Here is a 22,764-nt window from a genome sequence, read left to right as displayed (position 1 = left end):
TCCAACTCAATTTGGAACTAGCTCAATAGAGGCCAAAACTGAGCAATACACAGGGGTCCTTCTATAACTCAATGGGAGTTCACTACATTGCATGAAGAAAACAATCACCTCAGAGGAAGTTTTCATTATGTGGAATATTTCTTGGACACTAAACCTTCATGAAGATCAAACAAATGTTAAATATAAAATGGGAGTTCTGCTTTTCCAAAAATGTAGTATAATTTCCTCAAAATATACTAATTTGACAGAATTAGTCCAAGGTTTGAAAAAAGCACCACAGCTTTTCACCAATCATGTCACAAAAACCACAGTTGTAACTGAAGAACCACCATCTACCATCACGGTATAACAGAACATATAGTTCTAATAATACTTCAGTAAAAATCAGGTTTTTGCACTAGAGTTGCAAAGCACGTAATTTTTTCTCTTTTGAATTTAGAGAGTAAATGTGTGATGCAAGCACTTCAAATCCAGTCCTTGATCAGCTTACTTGTAGGTCTAACCAACTTTCAAAATTGAATAACACTGTCCAAAAAAGATGTTTTATTACACATAGAAGTATACCTTTTTTAATAAACTATAATCAGTTGGCATTTCACACAAGTCACATAACACATTTTCATCATTTTTGTATTTATCAGATGAGTACAACAAAGGAGCAAAATGTCAGCTTCAGTAAAGTCTACAGAATTATTTGTTTTTTCCCTCAAGAAAGTTACTCTAAGTCACTTAGGTCCATTTATGTCTTTACGCAATACAAAGAAAACTTCATAAAATCAACATGGAAATAAATCAATGGCCTGAAAATGTTTTCCCTGCTAACATTCCAGTCAAAGAGATTTTAAAAAGCTGTAATATGGTTGCATAATTATAAAACATAAGTAGCATACAAATTAAATGATAACTCCCAGAAACCAAGAACACAAAAGCACCAGTCAACTTTTTCAAAGGATAATTATGAAAATTTAAAAAAAAAATAATGGATGCCTTATTCTGTTACTCCTTACCACAGATTTTTTATCATATGAAAATACTGAAAACGGACACACCATTAGACAAAAAGCATTAGCACAGATGGACCAATAGTCTCTTCCAGTACTGCAATTCCCCGACTCTAACCCACAGTTAACTCACATTGTTTCTGAAATGTCAATATATGTAAAAAGAAAGCAAAAAGACTCACACCCTTTAATGCAGTAGTCTTCTCTTTTTCATCTGGGCCTCCTTGCTGAAGCTGAGCCATCACTACACAAATTGTCAACAGAATGGAAATACTGAGGAAAACATACATTAATCTTCAACGAACAATCTGAAAAATCAACAAAAGTTGGAAATTAAGTTCAGCAGATCTCATTCGCTACTGTTTTTTTTGTTTAAGCAGAACTTGTTCCAAAAGCAAAACTTCTCTGAGTATTATAATGCCCTATGATATGTAAGGTAATATTAAAATCAACTTCTTCCTCTTCTTCAAACTTATATTGGACAGTCTGAAGTCCCAACACACTATCCTGGATTAAGATGTTTTACAACAAAGTATGACACACAGTCCACTATCAAGTTTGGTCAAAGAATCAAGTTCACAAAAATGCGCACTAACCTCTCCCTAATCCTAAAAGGACATCTGTCTAATTGACACATTTTTTTGGTGATTCTAACACAACATCTGTAAATGGTAAGTCTTTTAGCAAAGCACCACACCTGTAAGTCCGAAGTAGAAGATAAAAGAAAACACAAACCATAATCAACAGAACTTCCAGAATCTTTGAGGACTTTCTTCATCAATTAACCCGACTTATCCTGTTCTTACTGTACTATAGAATTTTGTTTTAATAAAACTAAACCGAGCACACAGCTTTAAACCACTGCGATTTCTACAGTAACACATTATCAGCATTGAAACGTATAAAGTAAATGTCCAGCTAGAACAAACCTTAATATATTCATGGTGAGAATTTACATGCAAAATGTATTTCTAGATTTCTCCTCTCGGACAGAAGACAACGCAAACATTCAAAACTGCAATCTCTTTCATCTTGAATGTGACACCAAGGGAGCAAACTACCACGTCACAATCAGTGCTTCTTCGTTCTCCATAAAAAGACTTCTGTACAATGAAATCTTTTTCCCTTAATCTTTTTTGGTTCTTTGTTTTATCTGTCAGTCATTACCAGTTTGTTTTATTCTTCTTCCTAATATACTTAATCATAGATGAGTTTGCACGAACTGTATCCCTGTAGCGATTTGTAACTTTCAAACAAGGAGTAACAGGAGTCACCAAATGTACTACTGGCTTCCTAATAACTTACACTTGTAAGAAAGAACCCCTCTATGGTTTATTTTATGCAACAGTAGTTCGTGTAAAAGCAACAGGGGAAAAAAAAAAAGTAAAGCATAATAAAGACTATTTTTCTATTGTCTTTAGAGAAAACCTGTTATGTCTAACATCATCTTTTACATTAAGGATAAATACAGCAATTTAAGGGGGTGACAGTTATAAACTAAGAAGAGGGTTTGAGGTGGTGGAGGTTGTTTGCTTGTCATTTTAAGCTGGGGTTCCAGAAAGCCTGATAATTCATTCCACAAGTTGGACGGGAGTCTATGGGAGACTATGACACCTTCCTTTGCAGAAGGCTGTTCAGATTAAGCTGATGTGAAATAACAGTACACTGCCAAAAGTCTTTTTAAAAGACAACTCCACCAGGAAAGCTCTGCTTAGATTATGTACTTTCTAAATTAAGACACAACAAGACATGATTCAGTTAAAATGTGCACCTTTTGGCTAACGCTTCAATCACATTAGCACTAATAACACAAGCGATCAACAAAATTAACAGCAAAACCACAGAGACTTCTTTTGCATTTTCTAGCATATAACGTAGTCAATGTAAATATTACGACTCAAATGTCACACTTTTAGATGGTATTAAAGATTTTCCTCATCAGATGCTTCCAAATAGTCCACTGATAGAAGGTAACTAAGCACAACTCTCATCTGTCATCAGTTTGTACCATGTACATTCTAGGAAATCACTTAGAAACTAACCCGTTCCAGTTAAAATTATTAGCAGTGCTAGAAAACGACAGGATAGTGTTCTGTGACAACCCAGATGAAAATTATTGTAGTCATACAAATTGAGTAGTCCTCCCTACACAACATTTGAAAATTCGTAATTGGGTATAGGTAAGTTAATGCAGTTACAAAATACATACAGGTGCTCGAAGACTTGTTATTACCCAAGGGGAGAAACATAAAATTTACCTTAACGGATTTACCTTGTTAAATTAACCCCCATTCCCTAATCAGATAAATAAATGCTGAGACCAAGAACTGCTGGCATCCTTGTCTCTACAACAGCTACCCTGCTTCTTACTAAGACCCTGCTGCTGAGGACACAGCAGGTAACAGGATCACTTGCCAAGCTAGAAGCACCAAAATAAATAAACAAATAAATAAATCTGAATTTAGCTTTGAGAGAGAGAGAATTTCCAGTTCTTTTTGACAAAGCAAAAAACTGTTACAGCAGCCACTGGAGGGAGGACTTGATATTAGAATGAGGATGAAAGCACAGAGTATTTTATACATTGTTTGTGTGAACACAGCATTTTGTTGACTCCCTCACTGATATTTGTTTAAATGACAAATAGAAGAAATTAGATGAGAAGGTTGGAATCCCTTTCCTTGACAGACAGATGTCGAATCAACTATAGCCTGATGATGCAGAAATGAATAGCGGGAAAATTATAAAGCTCTCTCTGAATGGTTGCTTATAGGCAAATGCAGGAATTGCAGTTTATTCTAGGCATCAGTTTCAAGCCCCAGTGATCTTCTACTGCATACACTGACCTGTCCACATAATTCCAAAATACCATTATTTTCTCATCATAATTACAGATTATTTACAATGTGTTATTCTACACAATTTCTTAGATTATTCTTTTGAAAACATCTTTTCTGTGATTGTTTTTTACATTAGCTACAGCAAGCATAATTCCTAAAAAACAAGTTACTATTTCACATGAAGAAATACAGGATATAAGTTTATTGCCAAGAGAACGTATATTTATTTGTATGTATGCTTTCTCAAACAAACTTCAGTATTCTATCACAAGATGTCTTATGCATACGCTTTGCCTCTTCAACTCAATACCCAGCAATACATAAAATAATCTGACAGCAGAAATATTCTGGTTTCATGGTTTCACCTGAGACAACAAGGCTGCATTTTATCATACCCCTATTAATGCAACTACAGAACTGGTGGATTTGCAAACATTAAATTAAAAACAAACAAACAAACAAAACAAAACACCCTCCCCGCAAAAACGACCAAACCCAACAGACTTTTGCTCACTTAAGGGTATACATATTCCATGGTCTTGTCTATGAAGTGGTATGAGAAGTGTGGACCACCAAGCTTGTGATCGTGCAACAGTGCTAGTCTTCAGATCAGACTAGACACGTATCATATATTCTGACTCTGAAACAAGTGCACACATACACAGATTTCTACAGACTTCAATTATTCTTCTTTGTGTAAACGCAGCTAGAAATGTGGCAAAAAATGCAGTATATGATTTTGCTCTAAATTAGCAATACCTGAAGTTGTCATTGCTACAAATGTTCCAAATAAAGACTACAAACAATTGTAGTGCTAACCCACCACAAGTGCAACATAAGAAAACACACAAGCATTTTCAAACAGCACAAATCCATCAAATTTATCTGGACATAATCCAAACTGGTTTGTATTGCACCACTTTATTACAATACAGGTAAACTAAGAGTTTTGTTCTTTATAAACTAACATCCCAAGTAAGCTAGGGACAAATATGGGTTAGATTTGTGCAATGTGGCTGATGACTAAGACCCAGTTTTTCAAGAGACGGCTGTGACAGTTTGGCTCTAGTCCCTTCTCTGTACTGGCTCACCAAAGAAAAAAATACATACCTTTAATCTGAGTACTATTTCCTGCCTAATTAGATTTTTATCTATTCCTGCTTTTAGGGTGCTACAGATGACATCAGTAACAAATATGTCAATTAAGGTTGTACTTCACCTTCTTTAACTTATAAGACCCTATTTTCAACTGCTTATAGGTTTGCCAAACTTCAGGTCTGAAAGCCAATTATTTCCAGTCTGCTTTAGAGTAAATGGTTTTGAAAAAGTTCAACTAAAAAGTCTACCTCTTGTATAAGAAGGTTCAGAGACAGTATCTTCTGCTTAGTTCTGCTGTTAATGAGCAGCTACAGCAACTCCATGTTGCAGAGATCAGAAATTTAGCCAGAGGATCAGCTTAGCAGTGTGTGCCTCTTGCCATTACGCTTAAAGCTTGCCCAGATACGCTCAAGTTAAAATTGCTTTTTGCACACACTTAATATAGACTTATTAAGACTTATCAGGATTTCCAGAAAATTTACCTATTTGCCCAGAGCATGCTCCATACAGCTGCTAAAAGCCAGAGGGAACATGCACAGAAGGGGAGTAATAAATGCCAGAAGAGCAGGATCTTTAACCACTACAATACAAAGAAACTGGCAAGAATTCCAAAGTCCCTGAATCTCAGTACATCTTCACATTCTAGCAAATGGTGGTGGAACTTGCTGATAAAAGTATGTGACTGCAACCGACATTAAAGGTTGATTTATTTGCACAGCAGCTACCTTCCAGAGTTATTTACCCCATAAGCTCAAAAAGCAGAGGACTATGAGCTATATGCATTAGCATCCCAACCATGTCAGCAACTCAGTTGTTTACACAAGGCACAGTCAACATGATTCCACACACTGAAATTGTAATTATTTCAGTTTAACTTTCTTGAAATGCTGGAAATGACCTTCATAAAAATATGCATGTAAACATGATCAAATAAACATGTCAGAATAATACAAAAAGAGGCAACACAACCTCAACACAGCCTCTGGGAGGTTTATAACATGATGGTATTATCACCCAAACATGAGGTTCAAAATGATCAGCAACAAGAAGAAAGCTGGGAGGGACATTTGGAGCTGTGGTGTTTGTCTTCCCAAGTCACTGTTAGGCACAATGGAGCCCTGCTTTCCTTGGGATGGCTAAACACCTGCAACTCCTTGTTTTTGCTTTGCTTGCATGCATGGCTTTTGCTTTCCCTATTAAACTGTCTTTATGCCAACCTACCAGTTTTCTCACTTTCACTCTTCTAATTCTCTCCCCATCCCACCAGAGGGAGAGCGCGTGAGCAACTTGTGGGGAGCTTGGCTGCTCACAAGGGCAAAACCACAACACATAATGCAACACTCTCTTAAATATGCAGAATATCAATAATTAAAGCACATGGAGAACACTACCTCTATTAAGGCAGACAGATAACTATCTAACGAATCAGGCAAGCAACTCTGGGTATAGAAAAAGTGATCCTGCAGTGAAAGCAGGAGAACGCCACCTGGAGAACTGTGTTCACAGGAGGAATTCACAGGTGTTCTTATGGAATATTGCTTAACTCTTGAAAATCAACATGTTTTCAGATAACCTCTTTTTGTGTATTTCCCATATCCTGGGCGTTCAGCCTTAATTATTTGCTTCGATGCTCAGAACTATGGACTGTAGGATTCCTGCTTTTTAAGAGCTTTGAAGAACCTTCCCTAGCTTTCCCAACCTCAGCACCCAAGATGAATGTACATGGATAAGTAGGACATCAATTTCAAGATGCCCTTCATCACCGCCTTCCTCTAGAAGGCCAGCAAGTATCCTCCACAAACAGCAGTTGCTAGGGTAAATTCAAGGAATTAAAATTTATGAAGAACTAACACCCTGCAATTGAAGCCTCAGAAAAAGCCCATGTAACATGTAATAATGCTATATTCAGTGCAAGATTTGTATTGTGTTGTTCCATTCGTGCATGGGGCTACATCTCAGCTGATGAGGACAAAAAGAAATGTTGAAGCTGTACAATTATTTGGAAACCAGTTCTGTGACATGCTCTTTAATTACAGAATCAGATCTTCCTGTCACTGTACATCGCAAGGATAATTCACAAGGACTTGGCACAGTATTACTCCATAATATACCTGAAATTGCCCTGTGATAGTTTATAAAAAAACCTGCTTGGATGAGATTTTAAGATTATTGTACTAGTCTGTTTGTTTTAATGGGATTCTGGCTTGAAACATGGGGTGGAGTAGACCGAATCTCAATAGCCTCATCTCTGTATGTAGCAAATTACAGGACAAAGTCAGAATTTTTAGTCTTTTTTTAATGTCATCCTCTCTCAAGAAATCCCATGGGTCTGCTGGGAAAGAAAAAGATCTGAACACAGAAAAACTCAATGACTTATCAAAAGAGCCTTCTCTTAGGAGACACACAAAAATCATTTGCAGGACAGCCGCAGAAGAGGGAAGGTGAGAAACTGTCCGGATCCTCATATACAGCAAGGTATTTCTAATTCTACTCCAGACTCCGTGCTGAAGACGTGCACAAGGAGAGACTACGGAAAGGTAAGAGGTGCACCTGTTGATGCAGAAGGCTCAGACACAACTTATACAATCAATGTGATCAAGTTAGTGCCACTTTATTAAGGGATACACAGCAATTTATACTCTACAGGTGCTATTAATAGACCCACACCAATTTATACCCCCAGCTAAAAATACACACGCTACGCAGGCTTTGCTATGTAAAAGGTGAGAGGTTAAAACCACTCGTTCACACGCTTCCACCTCCCCCATGATCGGTCCCGGCGTGGTGCCCACATGCTGCTCCCTCCTTGTGCAGGCATCCTGGTTTTTCTCATCTTTCTGTCCAACTCTCTTACCTCTCCGCGAATACACGGTTTCTCTGTCTCCCTTGGCCTTGCATATGTCCTTCACAACAGCTGCAGCTTGTTACAGCTTCGGCCTGCTATTACAACAAAGTTACTTGGTCTGGATTGCTCATAATATGTCCGTTGTCTTCCAGCCACTCCACATGCACCCAGCTTTCTGTGACATACCTGTTTCCTCCAACACCTTCCAGAATGTGCACATGCAAAGAATAATTACCACCATCCCACCTGACTACTCTGTATATAACGCTGATGACACAGAAATACCCAAAACGGATGGATGCTATGTGGAATCAAATCACGAACAACTCAAATGAGCATGTAGGGCTACTGAAGACATCACTTCACCATTAAGATACCTTATTTCAGAATCAGACTAAAATACCCCAAATTCCCATAATCTACACACCACCTCTTTGCAGCAGCCTCAAGAAATCCGCCTTACAGCTCTGCCTACAGCTTTTCCTGCTGTAGGACATCTGTTTCTTCGATTTTATCATTTTTCCCAGCTTACTAATATAGAATCTCAAATGTCTTTGCTCTGCCCTCTACCTGAGATAGCACATGCTATTTGGCCAGCCGAACCAAGTAGTATCGCTTCATTTCAACTATCTGGAGGACAAAGCAAATAGCCCTGTGAAACACATGCAGTCCACAGATTTGCTTCTGCTGGATTGTCATAAAGCAGCACTATATTGCAATATATATATGTATAAACAATGTGAATAATGTAAACACATTAGCCTTTTAGCTTGATAATTATATGAACTCAATCTTAAAATTCCGACTGCATCACACTTGTATTTTTAATTTTACTTCAGTAGATCTTTTTACTTTCTATTACAAAATAATAAAAAGAACAAAGATTAAAAAGCAAGACAAGTAAATTTAATTTTCATTACTGGTTCAGCTTTAAAAATTGAAAAATTTAAAATTTACATTAAAAATATTCCATTAATTGCCTAAGTCAGTAACTGTGACCAGACTTCTTTAGACAGCTCTGCTACTGCCTCATCTACAACCTTGCTATCTCTGCCCAGAGGCAAGACTGCCAAACAGCTCTAACCCACACCATCACAGAGCAGTCTATGTTGGAAAAGACCTCTGGAAATGCTCTGGTCACCAGCCTTCTCCTAGACAGTACTTCATTAGGCCTCACATCAGGTAAGCTGGGGATCTGCCAAGGTAAGCCTTTAATATTTCCAGTTAGGGAGATTCTGTCATGCCTCTGAGGAACTTACACCAATGATTAACATTCCTAAAAGATTTTCTTACACCCAGATTAAATTTCTCCTCTCATCCATGTAAGTAGAGAACAACTTCTTCACAACTACCTTCTAGGTATCATGTAACTGATAAAATCTTCCCAAGCCTTCTCTCCTCTACAAACTTCCTTGAACCTTCCCCAAAATTTTGAGTTCTCCAACATGCTAATCATCCTTCTAACACAGTAATCATCCTGGTGGCCACCTACTGGTCCTTCTCTAATATTTCAGTGTCTCTCTTGAAATCAGAGGACAAAACCAGACACAGCACCCAATACAATGGAGGACCCCGTTTGCCTTCATTGCCACAAGGGCACAGGGCTGGCATTGCCATCCAACAGCATCTCCTTCCAGCTCCTTTTAAGCAAAGCTAAATCCCAGCCAGACATCCCCTTGACTGCACTGCTGTTATAAAACAAAATGGCACTAGTAACAATTCAACATTGTTTCTCAAGTTCACTCCTAAGCAGTATTTACAGGAAACTACCACTCCTAAAAAGTGCTACTTAAAACTTTTCTAGAAGCACATTAGTGCCTCATGACAGGGCTATTTTACCGATACTAAACAGTCTTGAAGCTTGAATGAAATTTATCTTGAAGTACTCCCTTTACAAAATATTTACAATCTAATATTTTCTGGATTGAACCACTCTCTTCTACCAAGTACAGACACACCATCAGCACTTCTCTCATCTTCTAAGATTTCCTTTATCATTCGAAGGACTTCCTTTAACACCTCTTTTATTGTTCTTTGCGTTAACTTTAATAAATAATCACTCTCAGGAAAGACAACGACTAACCATTAAGTTATGGGAAGTAGTGGACTCTTTGGACTCTTCATAACTCTTTCAGACTGCGATTAGGTACCTTTTTAGAAGGAATGCTGCTGTTAAACACAACTTAATGGTTTGAATAGTGTGGTAATGGAAAAATGTAACAGCTACAACAGTGTTTATTGATAAAAGAACACTAATTACAGGACAATGGTAAACAACCTATTGTGTTATTTCAACTTCATGTCACCTTATGATCAGATTAATAATGTCTAACCCTAAAAAGCCATGTAAACAGAACACATCTACTAAAGTCTAGCCATGTTAAAGTTCTTATTTTCATGTCAACATGTATAGCAGTTGATTGTATTGCTTCCCAATACTACACAAAAATTAACACAAGCAAAGCAGAGACACATTATACAGTTGTGTCACATGGAAAAAATACGAACAAGCATCAACCTCCCAAGTGTGACAAGACTCGTGAAAAGCCCACTGTAAGCAATACAAACATTTTCTCATGGCACCAAGTCTAGCAGAGTTCAAGGAGTATCTGGACAATGCTTAGCCACATAATTTAGTTTTAAGTACTTTCTGAGGAGCAGGGAGTTGGACTCGATGATCCTTATGGGTCCCTTCCAACTTGACATATTCCATGATTTTGTAACTGTCAATTTTCAATGAAATCTGCACTGAAATAGCACCACCTTGAAGTATCCTTATGTAAACAAGAATATTTTTGTAATTAAATGAAAGCTGTGCTGAGCCTTTGAAGGTCACATGAACAGTATAAACACAGGACAAAGTGAATTTGCAAAGAGAATTATCACATCAACTACCAAAACCAATTACAGCACAGCAAAAATTATTAAAAGAAATGGATATGCAAAAAATGTGTGTACATGTATGTATTTATACATAAGTTGGTCACTTCCCACAATAGCAACAAACAGCTTATAGCAACGGCTGTGAGAATCATCATGAGCAGCATGTGGTTGAGCAAGAATTAAGAGCTCATGGTCTCAGCAGTTTGTTTCGTGTTGTTAGGAATTTCTTTCTGATTCTTCAATTTGTGTGAAACAGCCAAAATTTATCATCATAAAACTGTCAAAACCATCAGGGCCACAGTCATGACAAATTTGTGAAAGCTGACAACACTGGATATTACTCATTCTATTGGTAACTATTCTTTTAAGTGCATTAAACACCTTCAAGCTGGTTAAAATCACCCTGCAGATGAATAAAACCTTAAAAAGTGTCCATACCCTATTTCCACAGATAATAGCATACGCTTAATATATGTGCCTTCATCACCCACAGACACTACCAAAAGACTGTCAAGCCTACAGGTATCAGGAAATATCAAAATTAAGGTTGCCTGCACAAACTCAGTTCAGCGCCCATGCAGTCTTACACAAAAAGAGCAATGTGGAGAAAATAAAAACAAAGAGGAAGTCACCTCATTCTCTCCTACTTCTCTAACTTAGCGTCATCTCTATCTAAGTTTCTGTCCAGTGTGGTCTTGCCTAACTTCTTTTAAATATTCACAATGAACACTCCCCAACCTCCTCATGTTGTTAGGCTAAGTTCATGCTTGAACCTCATTTTGTGCCCGCCCCAATGGGCATCCGAACCGCCAGACCTCCTGCCTTTTGCTCTGCTTGCCCCAGCCATGGTTGACAGCCCTGAGGAAGGGAAGACAAGGGGAAACCTCTGACACCAAAGCTGAAGTTCTCCTCTCCATGCAAGGTGGGTGGTTGTGCAGAGGCTCCAGCAGCTACAGGGAAACCACATCCCCCAGCATTAGTGACAACTAAACTAAACATCTGACTCAGTAGGAGTATTTTGGCTGTAAACAGAAATCTATTCCAACATTAAACTACTCTTTTCAGGAGAATATTTTTCCTAACTTTTGCCACAGCATTTTACTTCTTGACACTTAGAAAGTTTATACCCTTTCTCTTCGTAGCATCCCTTCCTGTACCTGCAAACTGTTTTCATATCTCCCTCAGTCTCCTCTAGTCTGAGCAAACTACTCTTTCTACCTTTCCACATTGCACTTTTTTTCCCCCTAGACTTCTGAAGATTCTTGTAGCTTTCCCCTAGCCGAAATCAGCTCAAACCATTTCTTAAATGTGATACCCAAAACTGATGAAGCCCAAGCAATGTGGAGTAGAATGAAATCACCATGTGACATGTTTAAATATGTCCCTTCTAACTATACATCCGAGAAGAATGATTACCCTTATTGCAACAGCAGCGTGCTACTGACGCATGTTCAGACTATGATTCACCTAAAAATCTGGGATTCTTTTTTGTAGAATAACTGCTATTTTGTATTTATGTAGGAAACTATCTAATATAAGCACAGCACTTAGCATTTGCCCTGTTAAAAGGCATTATTTCTTTTCCATTGTTTCTCTAATTTTTCTAAGCCATTTAAAATTCTAAATTTATTCTTCAGAGAACTTGAATCCCCTCCCAGCCTGGTATTCTCTGTAAAATCAATAAATGTACTCTCTACGTCATTTACAAAATGAAAGCATGTGGGGTTGATTCTGGCTGGAGGCCAGGTGCCCCCCAAATCCACTCCATCACTCCCCTCCTCAGCTGGGCAGGAGAGAGAAAGTCCAACAAAACGGCTGGAGGGTTGAGGTAACGACAGGGGGATCACCCACCAATTCCTGTCATCCGGAAGACAGACTCGGCTTGGGAAAATTAGCTGAATTTACCACCAATCAAATCGGAGTAGAAAATAAGAAATAACGTCAAACCTTAAAGGCACCTTCCCCCCACCGCTCCCTTCCGCCTGGGCACAGCTTCACCCCCAGTTTCTCTCCCCGCTCCCCGCCGGCGGCGCAGGGGACAGGGCATGGGGCTGGGGTCAGTCCCTCAGCTGTCCCTGCCGCTCTGTCCTCCTCACACCCTGCGCAGCCCCAGCCCGGGGTCCCCCCGCGGGACACGTTTCTCCAGGAGCTTCTCCAGCGCCAGCCCTTCCCGGGGGCCGCAGCTCCTCACCGCCGCCCCAGCCCGGGGCCCCCGCGGGGCGCAGCCCCCCAGGCCCGGCCGGGCCCAGCGCGGTCCCTGGGGGCCGCAGGGCCGCGGCTCTCACACGGTGCTGCTGGAAGGGCAGCCCCGGCTGCACGGGGCGGGTTTTCCCCCTTCTTAAAGCCGTTACCCCGGAGGCGCTGCCACCGCCACCGACGGGCCCGGCCTGGGCCAGCGGCAGGGCCATCCCGGAGCCGGCTGGTGTCGCCTCCGTCGGCCATGGGGGAAGCTTCTGGCAGCTTCTCACAGAAGCCACCCCTGCAGCCCCTCACTGCCAAAACCTTGCCAGTGTTTTGTACAAACCCTGTACAGATGCCATAATCACATTTAATTTTTTTCGTTGCACTTCTGCATCTGTCAATGCGTAGAATACAGGCACTCACTTGATAAGGAACTATTCAATTTTTTGTCTGACCTTCCTCTCTTGAGCCTTCAGTATGACCTTACAGTTTCTCCCATCCTCAGTTCCTCATCCCCTGTATTTAAGTGCTTCTCAATCATCTTCTATGACCTCTCTCACAAGCTCCTAGTCCCACTTGGCCTCATTGTACTCTGAGAGCTCCTAGTGCCACTCCAACCCTCTCCCCAAGCTGTCTTCACTCGTACTTTCAAGTGCTTCCACAAAGACACTGCCAGCTCAACTCCTCATTCCAAACTTCCCCTAGTCTACTCCGCTTCAGTCCCCAGGTTTCATTCATCTGGTCATTACAGAACAAGCATGGCAATAACAAAGCCACTGAACGTTCTCCTCAGACCAAATTCCCTGCTGTCCACTTCCAACTGTCACCCTCACCACAGCCCAGTAGCAGAACAAGCACACTCTGTTGTTCTATGGCACTGGTAGATATGTCCAACCAACCAAAAGGGCACAGTATGTCTTGTACAGGTAGAACCACTGGAGATTTTTACATACTAAACCTGAAGTTGATACCAGACACAAACGTAGACCTTGCCAAGTGCCATGGTTTAACCCCAGCTGGTAATAAAGCACCACACAGCCACTCCGCTCACTCCCCTCTCACCCAGAAGGATGGGGAGGAGACTTGGAAAGGAATGTAAAACTCAGGGGTTGAGATAAGAACAATTTAATAGTTGAAATAGAATAAAAATGTAAGAACAATAACAATGATGACAATAACAGTTATAATGGAAAGGGGGAGGGAAAGAATAACATCCGGAGGGAAAGGCGGAAAGGAACATGCGGTGCACAGCACAACTGCTCACCGCCTGCTGACCGATGCCCAGCCAGTGCCCGAGAATGCCCTGCCTGCCCCGGCCAGCCCCCCGGGTACATATACCAGGCATGATGTCCCACGGTACGGAATCCCTCTCTGGCTAGTTGAGGTCAGCTGTCCTGGCTGTGTCCCCTCCCAACCCCTTGTGCCCCTCCAGCCTCCTTGCTAGCAAGGCCTGAGGAACTGAGCAGTCTCACACCAAAGCCAAAGCACAGCACTGCAGCAGCTCCTGAGAAGATAATTAACTCCATCCCAGCTGAAACTAGGACACCAATTATTATGTTTCTTACCCAAAAGAAATAAAAGACACAAAGGTACTGCACCACAGCATCACGCATACTGGAATGGACCTTTGGTGGCCAATTTGCCTAACCTCCTGAAAAAGCTAGTCTTACCAGAACAGGTCACTCAGGCACTTGCCCAGTCAAGTTCCAAACATGTGCAACTACGGTGATTCCACAATTTCTGAGCCTCATTCCCTTGTTTGACCACCCCCACGGTAAATTTTTTTGAGGGGTGTATCTACCAGCATTTCCCATAATATAAAACATTAGAATTTATTTATCTACTATCCTATGCTGCTACAGAGAACAGAAGGTAAATGCAATTTAGTACTAGCAAAACAAAGAAAAAATGCTAGATTATCTACATCATGCTCCTTTTCTGGAAAGCTAGAGTTTACTACCACATGTGTAAAGTTTCCTTATATTCCTGCTGGCAGTACTCTCCAAAGATTGTCGTTCTCAGGAATTTTCTAAATAATGTTCTTTTAAATGTTTCCTCTGGATATCTCTGGGTAGGCAAAATCTGAGCTTCTCAAAGGAATGTGCTACTAGCTTTGAAAAATTCAATTTCTATCTGATACAAATGAAGTAACAGCTTTCTCCCTCATCTGAAGAAAATGCAGGTATGGGTTGGTATCAATAAGGAACTGGACATTCCATCTCAGTGTATTTCTATTCCTTGCCTTATGCCTCAACCTACTACCTCACACATGCAAGAATTCAAACTGCTGGTTATTTTGGTGTGGTCCTTTCACATTTACTCCTTAGGGAGTTACCCTAATTTTTATGACTACTTAAATATTCACCAGAAAGAAAGACAAGGAGAATAGAACTAGCAAAATAAAGAATTAAAAGGCAATTAAAAAAAAAAAATCTTTTAATTACCCACAGAATGACGTTGGGAAGATATTAACAAAAACTTAGAGCATTCCTGCAGGAACATACATTCAACTTATCTGATATTAGTGAAGTTGGTGGGATGATTCACAAGAATGTAATGCTAGAATCAAGAGATAAAACCTATTTAGGAAGGGCAACAATGGAGAACAAATGGCACTGTGTGCCAAAAATGTCATTGTACGTTTCTGAGTCACTGACAACAGAAAACCATGTCTTAAGAAATAAAGTACTAGTCAGGATACTAGCTGGGGTTTGCTACAGATATGAAATCTCCCATAGCATGGTGGTTAAGCATCTATTGCAACTTGTTGGAAATAAAAGTTCCATTATCACAGTGGACATAACACTGAGTGAGATAACCTGGAGCTTTCATGCTGCCATTATCAGAACAAGCTTGAAATTTCTAAAAATTGAAGACAATTTCTTATGCTGAGAAATGTTAAATCCAACCCAAGGGAAAGCTGTGTTCAACTTCATCCGGACAGATAACAAGTACCCCACTGTGTCTTAGAGAACAAATACAGAACAAAGACCGTTCCTGCCCCCAGGTCTTAGAATCAAAGGACATATTCCCAAACACATCTTTGCAAAATGACTTAAGCGGTCCCACCCCCTACCCACGCTACCCCCTCAGCTGCACTGACAGAACTGTATGTAGCAATGCATAGTGAACCAGTACAGAGAATCAGATCTGAGTTACACCAGAACAGGAACCTGATCTGAGTTAAAACTATCTTCCTTTCTTTCCCTCCTCTTTTTTTTTTTTTTATTTTTTTTTAAGAGTATATTTTTAACTTATCAGTTCTCAGATTTTGTTCATTACCTGGTGCAACCAAGGTGACAGAACAAGGCTGGAACATACAGCTGCCACCTGAAAACTCTTAGCCTGATTTGCCAACATGGGCAAGAAAGATATACAGACAAAGCAAAAGAAGGACTCAATAAATGATTATTGTGATAGGCAACAGTTTACTCTTCCAAATTTCAAACTCTGCTGTTCCAAAACACAAACATTTAAAATAAAGTATCAAGAAACCTCCACTAATTTTTGACTTATTGACTACCATGTATCAAATAAGAGCTTAAATTTATAATTGCTTTACTGATTTTGATGGCTGTGCCTGCCCTGAAATCTTTCCCCTTGGCTTGGGTGGTGGGCCGCTATGTTAACACAGTCTTGCATCTCGAGAGTTATCAATATACAGATTCAGATTTTATTCACAGAATTTAATCATATGCTTCAGTGGGGAGCTACTCTTTCAGTACAGGGACTATTATTCTTCAAGAGAGATACAGATTGTGTGCATGAGCACACCTATTTATCCCTCATTTCACCATCTTTCCATAATGCCTTTATATAATGGCTCTCTCACTACCAAGTCTTCTGTTAACATATTTTTCCTCTGAAAATACTTTTGGTTGCATTTTTACTGTGGTGCCTGTTTTTACTTAAATCTAGTGCACTTACTCAACATCTTATTTCTTGAGATGGGTTTATAGTACACATGTTCTGCAAGAGGAATTACATGCTCATTTGTTTAAAAAAAAAAGCTAGGTGGTTTCAGTGTTGCTTGGCTATACTCTAGCGCTTTGGATATGAAGGAATAAAGCAAAGCAAGAATATGGTTTAGCACAGTCTTCAGTTAAACAAGAAGACTCAGATTTGTATTGTTATACGCTAAAGGTGCTACGCACAAATATGACATTCACTTAAACGTGCATTTCAAGGCTTTGTAAAGCCTGGTTTGCAGAACTTCAAAACAAACTATAACCACTACCTTATGTGTTGGGTTTGGTGTTCAATGGAATGTTCAAGACAACCTGGAGAGTACTACTTGGCAGATTAACAACATGATCAATCAGAATCGCCTTGTCCATCTTCTCAGACAAGCAGTTATTACTCTAAAAACCATGATAGTTTTCCTTCAAGCACAGAGGTACAATGGCTGCAAAATGCAACAGACCTGCTAGCTCCCAGCATGCAGCAGAAATAAAACAAGAATGTGGTCCGTTATGCCTGTTCCTAAGCCAAAATACACCTCAGTTAAGGGATGATGAGAAACAGAAGAACCCATTTTTCCTGTGACCTACCAGAGGCTTTTGTCATGCACACCACATAAAGCTGACACAGTGAAGAAAGCTCAGTAGGCCAGCAGAGTATGTACCTTGCAGCTGAAATGTCCAGAGAATTCAAAACAAATATTTTAAAAGATTTAATTGCAAATGGAAAATGGCAACTTTATGAAGCTTATAATTCAGACAAATCCAGACTAGCTGTCTTGGGAAATAGTTTGCAATTTCCAAAGCTATCTTCCTATTAAATTTCATATTTCTTATCTACATCTTGGAGATGCCTAGGGGTACTTAAGAGTAATCAAGAATATTTTCATACAGTTGAAAGCATTTTTCAGTATGTCCCTCTCAAAAAACCCAAATACTTAGCTTAAACTTTTACTTGAAATTGGCAGTAGACAGAAAATCTTTCTTATAAACAACTGATAATGAAAAAACTACACCCACCACCACCAAAAGTAGAAACTTGAGCGATGTAACCTGATGGGCCTGACTTTAAATGCATAAGCATCAAGAAACACAAACACTAACATTCAGTACCACTGCTGCTTCAGGCATGGACCTATTGCCAGTCAACAGTGGAACTGGTTAATCTGCAGTCCAACTGACGATGTGTACCACTAATTCTTATTTTAACCATCATCTCTGCTTCCAGAGAGATGATAAAGGTGATAAAAATTTTCTTTCGTTTACCTGAGAAAAAAACCCTATTTGCTCACAGATGAGTATCCTAAATTTACCACCATACTAAATATATTGATTCAGCTAATACTGCAGTTGCTAAGACAACACTTATTTCAGATAAGTATTAAAAATGACTACTTCCAAGCCTCAAACGTCTGTATTAGCAGGCTTAGCACAGGCTGGTCCCCTTCAACTTCTGCTGGGCAACAGGAAGTCAGGATACAGAAACTACAATAACTGTAAAGCAGAAACACCTAAAATTAACCTGATAAACTCTACACAGTTCATCTTTCCTCCTTGGATACCCACTCAACAGAATACAAACTGCAGTACCAGAGAGGCTCCATCAAGCTGGAAGCTGAGACTATCCAGGAGAATGAAACCAGAATACAAGTGGTTGCATGAAGACTGCACTACGCCACAGAGCGGGGTACCATCCTCAGCAGCAGTATCATTAATAATTAATTAATAGGAGCAGGCTGCTCAGGAAGCTGGTAGAGGGGCTTTCCGCACGGTAAGTTCAAGTGCAAGGCAACACAGGCTGCAGATTCACGATCCACGTCCCTACAATACAACACTTTCAGCCCTTCTTCCAGTCTCTCCACTCCCTACTACAGTCTCACATTGTTTCTTATGACGGCACTTGTACTAGTGAGCAAGCTGCTGCAATGAGAAAGGAGCTTTTTATATATCTCTAGTTTTGTATCAGCTGGATCAGCTTCCTTACCCAGCTCACTATGCAGCCAGCTGATCTCTCCTACATCCAGGAGGGATGGGGCAGGAAGAAGAGAGGCATGCTGCCCCTTCCAGCAGTGGAGATGTAATGTAAACGGGCTGTGAAACTGCACCCTGGGCACTCTGTCAACAGAGCAGGTCCTGAGCAGGACGGAAACAACTTGTGGGTCCCAGTCTAATTCCTAGAAGCAGCCATAAAACAAAAATCACTCCAAAACTAGCATTAGTAAGTACATGATGGTGAGCTGAGCAGAAAGGCAAAGATTATACAAAATTGAACACTCTACCTTTTCACCTTCCAGTAAGACTCAGTCACATTATGAGAACAGCGTAAGAAACACTGTGAGTAGTTAAACAGTAAGTTCACAGAGTCATCACTCCAGAGCCTTCCTCTCAAAAAATGAAAAGGTGTGTGCATGTATACACATATAACACATACCATAGCCACAGCACTTAAAACACAACATCCATGAAAAAACCCCACATTTTAAACCCATTAAATTATAGTTCAGGAATTCCACCCAGTGCAAACCTATGAAACTGATCTACAGGCTAAGTAGATATATGTATGATCACACTTAGAAAGAGAAAAAAAAAAAAGTCCCTTCCAAAGCACAAAAAACCACCCTCATAGGGCAGCATTAAATTCCATAAGCACATGTTTTCATGCCCACTGTTAACCAATCTGTTTCAGTAAGCGAGTGGAAAAAAATAAAAAGAGATATCAATTCATTCTTTGTATGTATGCTTTACTTCAAAGAATTCCAGGAATCTATTGTAAATCTAAAAAACTCCTCAGTCACCACAGCACATTGTTCCCCAAAGGAACAGTGGGTCAAATTCAAAGTACCAGCAACAGAGTTGCATTCAGAACTTTTTCTATAGAGCCTGGAATGGACAAAACCTCTAAAGTCAGCATTGAGTCTTCGGGGCGGGGGGGGGGGAAGGAAAGAAAAAGTTGTGAACTTAAAAGAACAGAGACCAACAGATAAATCCCCACTGAGTAATTATAAGGAGAAGCTCTTCCAAACATTAGCTAACCAGTACATAAAATGCAATTCAGTAAAAAACATGGTCAAGTCAACTAGCAGATTAACATATAGTCATAATTGGCTACCATCACTGAAAAAGCAATCCAAAGAAAACAGACAAAATCCAGGCAGCGGTGAGAAAACTCAAATAATTAAAGGTATTTCAGTAAAGCAGACAGCACTCCGAGTGTGCACGATGCCTCTGAAATGATGATGCCCTTGTCCGCCTCCAGCTGCTCAGTACTGCTGGCCTGCTGGAAGTTTTCATTTCATTCCTATGCCTACCAGCATCTGCTAACCTATTTCAGACAAAAAGAGTCAGGTCAACTTAACACTATAAATATTACACCTGTCTTAACCCACCGTGTTTTGACTGAGGTGGGCAGGGGAGTGCCCAGCCCAACACCAAGGGTGGCACACCAGACCTCCAGCAGACAGGCACGCAGTAACTTCAGCCATCACCTGGGGCTTCTGTCTACAGCTATCCTGTGAAGACCAGTACTCTCGCGAGCATATAATGATTATTACTTTTTTGGAAAGACACTGAAGATCTGAAGCACTCAGAATACCAGAACTGTTCACTTCTAAATGCAGAGGAGCATATAAAGACACGCTTTCTGTATTTTACATTGCTATCACTGTGATACCCTTTACACTGTTCAGTACCTTCAGTTGCTAATACTGTAGCCTTCCCTACAAGAGAGCATTTTTTCTTTTTCCTACATAATTACAAATAGTCTAATGTTAACATCCTACAGGCATTCTCTAACCAACAAGCTATCATCAGGCAGCTTTACCATGGGCAGCACAACAGGCTGCCACCCTCCTTCACTCACAGTCTCATTAACAATTCCAAGAAAATATTAGCAGTTACTAAAAGGACCCCATCTTTTTTGCTGTACAAGTGGTGCTTATGCTTCTTCAAAGGCAAATATTGCCACCACCCTACTCTTCAAGGCATCACCAAATCACCACGCAGTTAAACCCAAATACATCCAGTTAGCTCTGTAATTACTATTCATGTTTATTATTCATGTAAGTTACTATTCATGTAACATCTCTTTGGCCAATGATGGTGTGTCCTCACCAAGGTCTGTTACCTGCTTATTCAAACTTAATACCTTAGCCAAAAACTTCACATAGAAATAGTGCAAACCAGATGCTACATTTTGTGAAGACTCATTAAACTGGCTTGCAGGAGACCTAGCAGCTTGGCTCAGGTAATGCCACAGAAGTTAACTATCTGGAAGGAAAGCGGTACATTCTCCATCAAAAGTGTCAGTAATTAAGCTTTAAAAGAAAAAAAGAAGCCAACACTTCTTTAAAAAGCAAAACACTTGTTTTTTTAAAAGGTACTAGAGATGTGTAACATCCGATGGTTTAGAGTAACAAATTTTGAGTTACTGTCAAGCCAAAACCAAGTAACAGCAACAGTTTAAACTGAAAAATTATCTCCCTACATTTACACCTGGATAACTCAAATTACAAACGTTTCATGGAGGCTTCTAAGCTGCCAGACCAACTAGGAGAAACTCCACTCCAGAAAGAAGTTTTCAGTCACGTATATCCAGGAAAGCAAAAGCAGGAATGAAAAATTACCACTCATGCCCACCTGTATATTACCAAGTCAGGAGAATTATGCTCACACAATAACTTTTTGTCATTTATGACCGCACGGAAAGCTTGTTAGGTAACAGGGAAAACTGACAAGTCCTGTTTTGTGGAAGCAGCTGACAGCACCAGAGGGCTGCAGCAATGACTGTGAGCGAGCATTTTGGGGACGGGAAAAAAAAAAAGAAGCTTCAAGTTATTTGGAAAATTGGAAATTATAGTTGCTTTCTGGTTCGTCTGCCCCTCTGGTACCGAAGCGCGGCGTAGAAGGTGCAAACACGTGGAGCTGCTGCGGACAGAGCGCGGGCCGGTCCCGGGGAAGGTGACACGGTGGCGGTCCCCCGCCGGCGTTCGCACGGGGTCTGTCGTGGCGGGGGGGCTCGGGGCACCACGCTGCCGCCAAACCCGCCCCCCAGCGCCGGGACGGGGCCGGCGCGGACAGCCCGGGACCCGACCGCAGGCGGCCGCCGCCCCCCTCCAGCCCCGCCGCCGCTGCGGGCCTGCCGCCGCCAAGAGGCCAGGCCCCACGGGCCCGGCGCCTTCCGCCGGGGCAGGGGCTGCGAGGGAAGGCTGGGCGCCGCCGCCCCCACCCGCTCGCCGCGGCACCGCCGGCAGGGAGAAGGCCGGCCGCCCCCCTCCCGCCCCGGCCCCGCCGCGCCCCTTGGTCCCGGCGGGAGGTGGCGGGCCGGGCCCGGGGCCGGGCCGCAGCACGTACCTGGCGCCCGTCGCCGACGGGGCGGGGCGGGGCGGGCGCGGCGCCGTTACCGGGGAACGCCTCGCCGTCTTGGGGTCCTGGCGCCGCGCGCGGCGCCGCCCGCCCCCCTCCGGCTCCACTTCCGGGGTCCGCGCGCGGTGACGTCAGCGCCCGGGGGCGCGGCGGGGAACCCGGAAGTGGAGCGGGAAGGGCGGCGGAGGCGCCTCACCCCGTCGTCCCCTCACCCCCTCGTACCCCATCCCCTCATTCCCTCAGTCCCGCACCCCTTTATTCTCGCGTCCCCCCGCCCTCTCATCCCTGTATCCCCTCACCCCCACGCCCCGCATCCCCGTGCCCCCATCGCCCCCGGCGCCCTGTCCCGCAGTCCCCTCAGCCGCCTCCAGCCTGGGCCCCGGTGTCGGGCGAGGGGCAGCGGGGCTGAAAGACGCGTTCGGTGCCGGCGCGGCGGCAGGCCGCAGCCTCACGGGGAGGCAACGGCCACCGCGGCACTGCCCCGAGGCCGCGGCTGCTCCCGGGAAGGGGGCTTGGGGGAGGGCGGTGGGAATGAAGCCAGCGTCGCGCTGTCCCCGCGGGGCAGGCGGCGACAGAGGAGGGGCACCGAGCAGGCAGGC

The 22,764-nt window shown here is 41.9% G+C and overlaps 1 protein-coding gene across 2 annotated transcripts in view; it reads right to left on the bottom strand.

The window, feature by feature from the left end:
* The window catches only part of ARB2A (ARB2 cotranscriptional regulator A), a 270,189-nt gene extending 247,890 nt beyond the window's left edge, over positions 1-22,299 (bottom strand). The window contains exons 1-2 of one of the 2 annotated variants that reach the window (XM_080372365.1): positions 22,154-22,299; positions 1,186-1,309 (exon numbers count right to left, since the gene is read on the bottom strand). In XM_080372365.1, the coding sequence (XP_080228491.1) occupies positions 1,186-1,291 (106 nt within the window). In that variant the 5' untranslated portion in view covers positions 1,292-1,309; positions 22,154-22,299. Of the gene's footprint in view, positions 1-1,183; positions 1,313-22,153 lie in introns of those variants that run through there. The other variant, XM_080372366.1, reaches the window with a different exon arrangement.
* Between the last annotated feature and the right edge of the window lie 465 nt (positions 22,300-22,764).

The sequence above is a fragment of the Falco punctatus genome (assembly GCF_963210335.1).
Source record: "Falco punctatus genome assembly, chromosome: Z".
Taxonomy (NCBI): domain Eukaryota; kingdom Metazoa; phylum Chordata; class Aves; order Falconiformes; family Falconidae; genus Falco; species Falco punctatus.
This window is presented reverse-complemented; position numbering and strand designations above follow the sequence as displayed.